The sequence below is a fragment of the Vespa crabro genome, chromosome 17 (genome assembly GCF_910589235.1).
Source record: "Vespa crabro chromosome 17, iyVesCrab1.2, whole genome shotgun sequence".
In the NCBI taxonomy this organism is placed as follows: Eukaryota; Metazoa; Arthropoda; class Insecta; order Hymenoptera; family Vespidae; genus Vespa; species Vespa crabro.
In genome coordinates, this window is record NC_060971.1 from 4,888,326 (window position 1) to 4,900,825 (window position 12,500).

The 12,500-nt window shown below is 37.5% G+C and overlaps 1 protein-coding gene across 9 annotated transcripts in view; it reads left to right on the plus strand.

Annotated features, from left to right (window-relative positions):
- LOC124430249 (ETS-like protein pointed) overlaps positions 1-12,500 on the plus strand; it is an 88,730-nt gene that overhangs the window by 42,298 nt on the left and 33,932 nt on the right. The window contains exon 1 of one of the 9 annotated variants that reach the window (XM_046976543.1): positions 10,969-12,500. This exon is cut by the window's right edge and continues 42 nt beyond it. The exons of the other annotated variants lie outside the window; for them this stretch is intronic. Coding sequence (XP_046832499.1) covers positions 12,407-12,500 — 94 coding nt within the window. The 5' untranslated portion in view covers positions 10,969-12,406. Of the gene's footprint in view, positions 1-10,968 lie in introns of those variants that run through there. 9 annotated transcript variants of the gene reach the window in all.

Here is a 12,500-nt window from a genome sequence, read left to right on the forward strand (position 1 = left end):
TCTTTTTTTTGAACGTCAGGAAAGACCTAAACAATTGTCTTCATCCAAATGATTATTATTATTATTATTATTTTCCCTTAATATAACCTGTTAAAAAATTAACCTGTAAATCGGTTAAAACCCGATGAACGTTTCTTCGATATCTTGTAAAAAGAAGAAAAAAAGACAAAAAAAGAAAAAAAAGAAAAAAAAACTGCGATAGTAGTTACGGCTTATCGTAAAAATGAACGAATTGTTATCTACATAATGAAAATGTACGGCTTAATTGATAAAACAATTTTTCAAATTGTTCTCATTGTGATTAGGTGCGAAGAAGAAGGAAAAAAGAAATATAGGTAATTGGAGTTTCCGGTGAACGTATAGAGTAAAAGAGAAAAAGAAGAAGAAGAAGAAGGAAAAAAAAAAGAGACAAAGAAAAAAGAAACTGACAAGAATGAAACAGATTCGATATAAAAATGAATGAAATCGATGATTAATTTCGATGGCAATTATCAATATCGTAATATGTATATATATCTATATATCTATATCTATCACTTAATATCAACAAAATAGTTATACACATACTCGTGTACACTAATACATATAGAGATATCAATTTAATATTTGAACGAGAGCGCGTACAGAAGCTTAGTTACTTACTTTGCTCGTAATTTACTTTTGGAACAGGGAGATAAGAAACGACAACGCTTTCCGCTCCATATCCGTAACACGTAATACTCTTACGAATCTATTATATATCGTGTGTCTCTAACGTCTAATAAACTTAAGAAAAAGTTACAACAGGAGGCCCGTTCTTTAACTAAGACCGAACTATACGCTTTCACGAGCCGTCACCTCGAGCGAAGGTGGGAATCGAACGACGGAACCTGGTATAAACTTGTTAACGCTAATTTTGTGCCTATACGTAGATAGATATCTGCCTATCTGTCTGTCTGTCTGTCTGTCTGTCTGTCTGTCTGTCTCTCTGCCTGCCTTTTTATATGTCTGCGTGCATGTGCGCATATATCTACGTATGTATGCATGTATGTTTATGTAATAATCGAAAGTGAAATCAAAGTATTTTCTATATGTTCGCGCATTATCATTCTTGTTATTTATTTATTTATTTATTTATTTTATTTTATTTTATTTTATTCATCTATTTTTTTATTTCTTTTATCTTTTTTTTTTTCTTCAAAGGACGGACTTTTTAAAGCTTTTGATCCCATGCGATTAGAACTGTTTAGATCCTTAAAGAATTTCTATAATAACTTTTTATTATTATTTCTTTTTCCTTTTCTGTCTCTCTTTTTCTTTTTTTCTTCTTTTCATTTCCTGTTTTTTTTTCTTTCTTCTATTTTTAATTTTTGTTTCAACCTCACCGAGATTTCTTTGACGATACATCATTTAACTGAATTAATTAATTCATCGTCTTGCTCTGATTCGTCGTCTTGCGGAAAAAATGCCACGAAGGATTAACACCCTCTCTTTCTGTAATATTTTTCGATGTGACCCTAACGAAAAAAAAAAAAAAAAGAAGTAAGAAAGAGAAAAAAAAAAGAGAGAAAGAGAGAAATGTGAAGAAAAGTACTTAGGTGAGTTAAGTATGGATGCAAAAAATTTATGTATGTGCGTATGAAGAAGAAGAAGAAGACGAAGAAGAAGAAGGGTAGGGAAGGGGAGGGGAAAAAAGGAAGGAGTAAGTTCTATACGGGCGAGCGAATGTAAACGACTGTGAATTGAAGGAACGAACTTGCCGATGATCGTTAATTAAGCTGCGAGAAGGAGTTTCTCTCACGAGGTGGTCGAGCAGAATGGCGTCTCCTCACGCAGCGTAAAGTTTCAAGGGAAAGGGAAGGGAAGGGGAGGCAAGACAATGCCAGATAACAACAAGTAGCAGTATGTTCGTGGGTATTTTCTAGCGAATCGAAAGGGTTACCGCGACCAAAGCTCTTAGAATAGGATGATATGCAAACTACAAAAGGGGGGAAAAAAGAAAGAAAAAAAAACAATATATATATATATATATATATATATATAAGTACATGAATGTCTGCACGATTTACGTATATATGTATGAATGTAGGTAGTTATTTTCAGTACAGTGAGAAATAAAAATAATTCCTTAATTATAATAACGTGTTTACGACCGTCTCGCACAATTGATTTCGTTTGCTAATGAGAACATTAAATATCTTTCCTTCTTAAACCTCCTAATTGTTGAACTATTCTAAGAAGCTCGTTATATTCTATAATTATTTCGAAAATTATTATAAAATTATTTCGATAATTATTTGAAAATAATTATCCCCTACGAGATACTCTCTTCTTTACTTTTATCACGATAACATTGAACAGTATCAATAATTGTAATACGTGATAATTATTGTAATACACGTAATATGATAGATGGATAGATAGATAGATAGATAGAGCATTTGAAATGGTTATAAGTTTCGAGCCCTTTCAAGAGAATGTAGAAGAAATCGTTTGGCGTACCTATCAACAACCTTTTCCCGCCCGATGATGATCCCTCATTCGTTTGTCCTCCTCCTCCTCTTCATCCTCCACCTCATCGTATCGTTTCTATACGACTCGACTTAACTCAACTCAACTCAACTCAACTCAACTCAACTCGAGTCGAGTCGAGTCGACTCGCGGCACTGGCGGGAGCATCGAAGCGTGCTTCCCCTTTGCGCTGCTGCCCTCTTCGTACATCGTGGCTGACCTCTGTGCTTCAAAAATGATCGTCGGAGTGTCGTGTTCCACTTGCTCGCGCGTTACACGACAAGACTTAACGTAACGCCGACGATGACGAAACGTTTTTCTAATCGAACGCGACATTTTTTTCTTCTATTTTTTTCCCTTCTCCTCTCTTTTTCTTTTTTTTTTTCTATTTTTACGAAATCGACGCGACGAATTTTTCGATCCTCGCAATAGATTGATATCGTCCGTCCACCATCGAAAAGTATCGATCCTTTTCCATTTTATCTTTTCTCTCTGTCCTTTTCGTTTTTTCTCTTTTTTCTTCTGTTTTTTCTTTTCTTTTTTTTTTTTTTTTTCTTTTTTTTTCGGGAAAACTTTAGATCCTTCAAAGCGATCACTCGTACGAATGAATTTTACTCATAGATATACTCACCGATAATGCGGATGGGAGGGGGAAGTGAGGGGCGAGGGTTGGTGGATGCGGGAAAGTGTTGGGGGATGGACTGGGATTGGGGCTAAGGGACGGAGCCAGGTCGCATATAAGTTTGTTCGTTTGCGAAAAAAAAAGAAAAAAGAAAAAAAAAGCAGAAGAAGAAAAGGAAAAAAAAAAAAAAAAAAGAACGTGGAACGTACTTTTACAACACACGCTTGTAATACTCTCGGCGACTCTCCAACGTTACATACATACGCTATGCGGCTTGGTTGGGTACGTTTGAGGTGTGCTCATGTAGATAAGCTCCGATAATGACCGGACGTGTGCTCACCCAGGCATAACTCTGCTAGCTCCCTCCCAGTCTCCTCCTCCTCCACCTCCTCCTCCACCTCTTCTTCTTCTCTCCTGTCCTCCACCTAGTGCTCCACCTCCTTGTTCCGCATCCACATTCGTTCTTCCCTTCGAAGAGAGGAGCCCCTCTGTATTCCCTCCGTCTCCACCCCCTCCCTCTTCTCTCTGTCGTCTGCTGTGTCTCTCTCTTTCTCTCTCTCTCTCTCTCTCTCTCCCAGTCTGTCGGTTTGTCTGTCTGTCTCTCTGTCTGTCCATACTCGCGGCGAACAATTCGAAAACACACGTGTGCACACGTTCGGCACCAGAACGCGGGACTCCGCGGGCTCTCTTGTCCTCTAGAAAAGTTTCGAGCCACATAGTAGTGTGTGGATCACTGGAAACGCGTCGTTACCCAACGACCAACGGAGAACAAAGACAAAGAACGTCCTTGGACGCCACAGTTTGCGAACTTTCTAAGTATACATACATGTATCTATATCCCTATGTATACGGAATGAGTCAAACGAAATTTCAATGGATATTATATATATATAGTATGTTATTATTATTATTATTATTGTTATTATTATTATTATGAGATATAATACAATTATAATTGCGTACAATCGCGTTAGATAGTAAATATCTTTTTTCATTTTCTTCTTTCTTCTTCTTTCCCTTTCTTTTCTTTTCCTTCCTCTCTTAATATTAAGATTCTTTCCGAGGGAAAAAGTAAGGGAAAGAAAAAGTGGCAACAAAACGAAACAAAAAGAAGGGAAAGAAAATGATAAAACATAACAACAGGAAAATAAAGAAACCGGAAAGTAGTTCTAATGTAAAAGGAGGAGAGAGAGAGAGAGAGAGAGAGAGAGAGAAAGAAAAGGATAAAAAAAAGCAAACCGAGAGTGGTGATAATACGAATAAACCGCAAAAGCGCGATATGCATAAAATGTAGAGGCGATAAAGTCATCGCCGAGACTACTCTTGCCTCCTCTTCTCGTTTTTAAAACTTTTTAAACGTCCCTGAATTTCTATGTGCGCAAAAATTACTCGTATATTTTTAACGACAACTAATAGATCCCGAATAGCCTCGTTGACGTTTTTATCGTCATTTCGTTTCGTTTCGTTTCGTTTCGTTTCGTTTCATTTGAGAAAACGCGCCTATTAACTACGGCGTATTATTGTTACAAATAATCTCTTTTTTTTATGACACGATTATTAACAAGCATCCGATGCTTAAAACTCGCGATTATTTCGAACGCGAATGACTTCAAAGGAGAAAGGGAAAAAAAAGGAGAGGAAAAAAAAGAAAAGGATAAGAAAAGATAAGTAAGAGAGGAGAAACAATGAATGAAAAAGAAAGAAAGAAAGAAAGAAAGAAAAATGAAGTCTCGGTTCATTCGGAAAGAAGATGAGGGATAGTAAACAAAAAAAAAAAAAAAAGAAATCGGAGGTTATCCTCAATCAATTTCAATATAAAATTCTTCGAAACAGAATCACTGTTAACACGAACGAAAAGTTTTTTCTCATTTTCTCTTTTTATCCCTCTTTCTGTCTCTTTCTCTCTTTCGTCTCAGTATGCATTCGTATGCAATTCGTCGAGAGTGTAGAACTGTAAAGAAGTGTAGACGACGTTAGAGACGAAGAGGATAGTCCTCTCCTATCCACTCCACTCTTCTCCGTTCTCTCTCTCTCTCTCTCTCTCTCTCTCTCTCTCTCTCTCTATCTTCCTCTTTCTCTCTCATACCTCACGCGCTTAGACGGTTCGTCCCGTTCATTCACTAACTTCGTACTCGAGTACATTAATGTTAGACAAGAGCTCGTTTCCGGCGCTCTGTCGCGCTTATACGTGTTTCTCATATTTTTGTGTTAGGCATTAGGTACCTCGCCGACAACGTAGAAGACACAACGCGCTTCGCAAAAGGATCGTTTGTTATACTCCTCGTGTTTTTACTCGTAATATAACGGTCATCATTTCACCTATTTAACTTGTTTTTTGTTTTGTTTTGTTTCTAGTTTTTCTTTTCCTTCTTTCCTTTTTGTTTTTTTTTTTCCTTTTTTTTTTGTCTATTGATTTGAGATTATAAAGAGAGAACTTGTTTTTATTACGATCAGTGAAAACCTCTCGTTATTAATCCATATTATTTATGTTCACGTTGTTTCCTACTATGTTTATATATATATATATATATAAGAGAAAAATGAAAGGAAAATATGTATGAGCTTCCATATAAAGATAATTTCCTCTTGCGTAAGTGTTAGTCCAAACTGACAATTAGATTCTCTGATTATAACAAAAGAGAGAGAGACAGAGAGAGAATGAGAGATAGATAGATAAGATCGAATGTATAATAGTAAAAAAGAAATAATATCCTGTTCGCCGAGATCAGTTAATCGAAAATGTCGATCGATCATGTTAATTTGTTGTTAAACGCAATAGATCGTAATTAATGAATTGATAATTCGAGTTAATTGCTCGTGACATTTGCGTAAGTAAATGTCTTTTATTTTTTTCTTATTATCTTTCCTGCTTACTTTTCAAACAATCTGTCAAGATTCGATCGAACGACGATTATGATTCTTCTTACGTTTTATACGATAGATAAACGAACCATACAGAATGAAGAAATACTATTCTTAATATGTATATATATATATATACATATATATATATATATATATATATATATATATAAAACAGTTATACTAATATCATATATGCATAATATCCAAGAGGTACTTATTTACATGGACAGTGTTTTGTTCTATGAATACTAAAATGAAAAATACGTTTGATCTGCCGGTGTAGAATAAAAAAAAAAGAAAGAGAGAGAGAGAGAGAGAGGGAGAGGAATACCTTCGAATGTCCCTTATAGAATAGTTACATTAAAAGATAAAAATAGAAGTCCTATCCGTCTCACATATTCAGTTCGGTTCGATTCGGTTCAGAGAGAGAGAGAGAGAGAGAGAGAGACCGGAAATTGTCAACTCTTTCCCTCCTTCGTCGTGTCCCTCTTTCCCTCTATGTACCGCTGGACTTTCACGCGGCAACGATCCGATGTGCCGCAATATAATCGTGTATTGCGAGAGTAAAGCATCGATCGGGTTGCGAGCTCGTATAATAATAAAAACGTAAAGTTTGGCCGAGAAAGCTACTAAGAGATGGTGGAGGGAAGAGGTTGACACGAGATAGAAGAGGAGGAGGAGGAAGAGGAGGAAAGAGAGAGAGAGAGAGAGAGAGAGAGGAATAGGAGGAGGAGGAGAGTAAAACACGAGGAGAGTTAGCACGACGTTACGCAAGATTCGTGATGTGCACTTCGTGAGAGCGACGGCTCGTTAGCTCTAGGAAAGAGGGAGAGGGATAGAGACGGATGGATGGAGAAAGAGAGAGAGAGGAAGAGAGAGACAAACGGGGGGAAGGGAAAGAGTCACAAATGGGGAGTCCTCCTGCTTTTTCGATCGAACGATCCATTCGGATCTACGCGTCCGACAGCATAATCGACTAGGCCTTTGTCGCTCGTAACGTTCAGGAAAAATCCTGATTGCGCCTAGTCAAACTATACTGAATTAATCGTTACGACGTTATTTAAACCGTCTTTTTTCTTTTTTCTTTTTTTTTTTTTTTTTTTTTTTTTTTTTTTTTTTTTTTTGACGTCGCTCAACTAGTACATAAAGAGTATATATATGTGTGTGTGTGTTTATACGTACATATCTTTTCAAATTCATTTTTCCAATGACATTTAATTATGAAAGTAATCATCATTTATTTCGTAGAATTGAGATTATTAATGATATTATTATAGAACTAATAATGAAATGACGAAATGAAATAATTATATTAATTATATAGTAATATAAGTACCAATCGTATAGATATAGGAATATATTTTACAAGACTGAAAGTTTACGTTATAGACGTTGTCCATTATTATTATTATTATTATTATTATTATTATTATCATTCTTATAATGTTTGTATAAGAAAAAGGGAGGAAGAGAGAGAGAGAGAGAGAGAGAGAGAGAAAATGTATATCTGCGGTGTGACGGAAAGGGGAGCGGAAGCATTAGCGAGAGAGAAGTCACGGTTACATGGCCGTGGGCCATAGGCGAGAACGAGCGAGAGAGAACGAATGAGAGAACCCGAGCAAGCCGGGGTTGCCGGAAGTCGAGTGACCGTAGCGGGGCAGGTGAGCTCTCGATCCCTCCTCCTTCGAAGGAAATGACGTGGTTCCGCGAGCAGTCGTCTCTTACGCACGAGGAGTGCCAAGGAAGAAAAGGAGAAGAAGAAGCATAAGAAGAAGAAGGAAAAGAAGAAGAAGAAGAAAGAGAAGGAGGAGGAGGAGGAGGAAGAGGTAGTAGCTTCGCCTTCTGGCAGCGAGAGCAAACGCGAGGAGTACGTTCTTCTCACGCTCTCCATCTCCCTCTCTTTCTCTTTCTCCACCTCTCTCTCTCTCTCTCTCTCTCTCTTTGATATACACATACAAGACACATCCCCCATTCGTTTTCCTGCTTACGGTGAATCTCGAAAAATTTCGCCTAAAAAGTAGTCTAGCCTACGGGCACGATCTACGATCTCTACCTTACGTGTTACCTTGCCTATCCTTTCAGAATTGCCTTTATCTCTTTCCCCTTTTTCTCCTTATGATTTCTCATGTTCGTAGATTAGTCGGGTAACTAGTACATGCACTACCGTGGAAATCTCTTTTATCGATCTTGTACCCTATACTATGTACTTTTACTCTTCCTGAGTTCTTCACTATCTTCTTCTTCTTCTTTTTTCTTTCCCATCTTTTTCCTTTTTCTCCTCTTTTTTATCATTTCTTCCATCCTCTTTACACTCTATCTCTCTCCTTCCCCCCACCCTCTCTCTCTCGTTCTCTGATACTTTTCTTATTTAATTTAGAAAAAGGAAAAAAAAAACGGAAACGGATCTATGAAATAAGTCGAAAGAGCATTCTCGATCATTGATACGAATACTCATGATATAACCGGTTTATTGGAGTAGATCAGAATTCTTCTCCTTCTTTTTTTCTTTCCTTTCTTCCTTTTTCTTTTCATTTTTATCCTTTATGCAGCGGTAAAAGTTAGTTCGTTGCGTTTGGCAATATTGCGGCGGTGGCGGTGACGGTGACGGTGATGGTGACTGTGACAGTATTGGTATTGGTGTTGGTGTTGGTGTTGGTGTTGGTGTTGATGTTGGTGTTGGCGGAGACGGCGGATTTATGAATGAGCCTGCTACCGGAAACGCGTGCCGCAAGAATTTTCACCTCTCCACGCGTCTCTCGTTAATAACTTTGATGTTGGAAACCTTCAGGTAATATAAACCTGATCGTTTCTCGCGCGAATACCCGAAAGAATTATTTAGTTTCACAAACATATGATTTATAAATCTATAATAAATTAACAAATACGTGTATATATATATATATACATATGTGTGTGTGTGTGTGTGGTGTATACACGAGCCTCTTAATTTTGATAGTGAGGCAAGTCCATTTTATGAAAGAAAAATAATTGAAGCTGATTCCTAATCACGAATTAACATAAAAGTTGTTTCTATTTATATAGAAAAAAAAAGAAAAGAAGAAAATAAAATAAAAAATGGACGTCCCACTTTCAAAATCAATGAATTATATATATATATATATATATATATATATATATATATATATATATATATATATATATATAGAACTTGTCTAAAATATTTGCAACTAAAATGAACGATCATTTCACACGATCAAAGTCTATGCGAACGTTCATATGAACTGGTGATTATGAAAGTGACCTGAGTCATATATATGCATATATATATATATATATATATATACACATAGTTTTTAATGGTTCGATATTTTTCACTCATACTATTTCCATAATTACTAACACATTGAAAATAAAATGATGGGTACTTATGGATTGTAATCATACGCATCGTTGTCCGCTTTTCTAAACGACAGTAGTAGTCTTATATCGTCTCCGTTCATAATATTCTTTATCGATCTTACTATCTTTTCTATCTTATTCATCGTAAAATCTATCTTAGTCGTAACCATTCGCTTCCGCGTCAGCTCTCTTTCCTTTATCGCGCGCACCATTTAATAACCTGCGTCCGTTCGTAACCGGTACTATCTTTCTCTTTCTCTTTCTCTCTCTCTCTCTCTCTCTCTCTCTCTCTCTCTCCGGATATAATAAGTAGAGAGATAGAAAAATACAGAGAGAAAGAGAGAGAGAGAGAGAGAGAGAGAAAAAAAATCGAAGAAAAATATTAAAAGACAACCGACGGAGAATCTCAAGGATAATTACACGCTAACACGAGACGAGGCGCAGTTATTTTTTTTCTTCTTCTTTCTTTTTTTTCTTTCCTTCTTTTTCTTGCTCACGCGCGAAACGACAGAGCTGCTCGTTCGGTAACGAATCATACGAAAACGTTTCTCTTTTAACCGAGGTTAAATTATTTACAAAGTTTCTCACATGTCCTGCAAGGACGTTTCAATAAGAATACGCAATAAGTTTCGTGATATATAATAACTGTTTAAAATATCGTTTACTGAAAAAGATATTATTATAGGAATGTTAATAAGAATTATTATTATTATTAATTAAAAAATTATTTAGTAATTTCAATTGATACACATAAAATGATATTCACATATATATATATATATATATATATATACATATATATATATCTGCAAATATATGTGTATATGTCTTTATACATAAATAGATATATACATACATATATAAATACATACGTACGTATATACAAAGAACGATGGGGGAAGAGAAGGATTCAAAAAAGAACCGTCAATGTGTCTCGTGTGTGAACGAAGTACTTACTACCGGCCGCTGACTAAACGCGAGCATGAATGAATCCGAGTAAGCGAGCCGCCGCGATTGAAGAAAGGAAACGGCCCTGTCTCTTTCGGCTGACGTCGGTCATGCTCGGCTACGTTCGGTCTCGAGCCGCCGCAATACGTCGCGCGCCTCGGGCTTCTCCACGGGAGAATTCATTCATAAAACTGGCGAAGAGCGAGTAACTGAATGGTGGGGGTTGCGAGTCAAGTGTGTCTCTCCCACCACTTTTCTCTCTTTCTCTCTCTCTCTCTCTCTCGGTTTCTCAACCGTTTTAACTTCTCTCTCTTTCTCCTTACTCAATGATGCCCTTCGTCTTATTAATTTTCCTCTTCCAATTGTATTCCAGAGGTATTTGATTTCTTCAATCATAATTGCATATATATATATATATATATATATATATATATATATATATATAATTATTAAAATTTACGTTAAAAATTACGTTTGCACATTATCATTTAATTTTATAATAATATATGATATATATGTAATAAGCAGAGAGAGAGAAAGAGAGAGAATATATAACTACATGTAAATATTTAATGACCAGAAAAGAAAACGTAAGCGTCTTTCGAAAACATAAGCGAGGTAATTTATTAAAATCCTCGCATAATCGCGAACTTACTACTAGGTCTTCTTAGGAAAAAAAAAATAATAATAAATAAATAAAAGAAAGAAAGGAAAGAAAGAAGGAAGGAAGAAAGGAAGGAAGCCGTCCGTTGCTCTCCACGTGCGTCTCCCTCGCATATGCATCTCTCTCTCTCTCTCTCTCTCTTTCTCTCTCTCTCCTTCTCTCGTTCTCTCCCTTCCACCCTCCTACTTACACATAAGACATACACACACACGTTTCTTTTTCTTGTCCCTTCGCTCGTGGTACTCCCACCCGTACGTCTTGAACGTCTCTCCTCCTTTCTCCTTCTCCCTCTTAAAAACCTCTCCCCTCCTTGGCGACGCTCGCACGCGCGCCGTACGCGCGCGCGTTCTCCTCTCTATCTTCTCGTAGCAGCCACGGTGCTTTGCTTCGCGAACGGACGAGCGTCTCCGACTCTTTTCCGTCTCTGTTTTATAAAGGCGACGCGGATCGCGACGTTGAATTAACCGAGATATATATATATATATATATATATATATGTATGTATATATATATATATATGTATATGTATATGTATATCGTAACGTTTCTGTGATACTCTTGTCTCGATTGGATAAAAAAGGAAGGACAAAAAATATCGTGACGAAGTCGAGAAGAACCGAATTCATCCTCCCCACCCCTTGTTAGTGGTCATCATCATCATCGTCGTCGTCGTCGTCGTCATCGTCGTCGTCGTCGTTGTCGTCGTTGCTATCACTGTCGTTATCGCTGTGTACTTTGATGCGCGAGTGCGTGAGTGTGCATGAGAGTCCACCCCCACCCACCCCCTCGAATCCCCCTTCTTCTTCCACTTCCTCTTCTTCCTCTTCTTCTTACTTCTTCGTCGTCTTCTTCGTCTCCTACGCGGATCGTCACGTTCACGCCGTATTTTAGGCGGCGATTCATATTTTCGTCCACGCTAGCTCTCTCTCTCTCTCTCTCTCTCTCTCTGTCCTTCTTCCTCTCTCTCAGTGGCCTATTGCGCAAGCAGGTAGTCGGAAATAGCACCGTAGCTCGCGGTTATGAATTGATAGCAAACACATGCTGGACACGACTGTGAGCTTCTCTAACTGCGCTATCACCTTCTTCTTCATCTTTTCGTCATCTTCGTCATCGTCGTCATTTTAAAAGACACTATCCAGTCGTGGAGAACGTTAGTCGTCATCGTACGATATTCTCTTTTTCTTCTTCTTTTTCTTTTTTTTCTTCTTCTTCCTCTTCCTCTTCCTATTCTTCTAAAATGATATAATTCTCTAAGTTTTATATACTTTCAATCTCTTTCGTACGAGAATGCGTCTTCTTCTTCTCGAGTTTCGTCGTAATCGTTATCGTGGTGGAGTCAAACCGTTCGTCGTTGTTCTCGTCGAAGGTGACTTTTTGCGAAGGAAGGTCTCGTCGCGGGGCAGCTCTGAACGACTGCCGACCGCGCACGTGCACCGCCATCATCGATATTCGGCCTAATGACAGTATCTCGGGGTTCGTGCATGTTCGCCGATTATACGAGGACGACGGCACACATGTACGTGGACTACGCTACTACGGACGCATACGTCG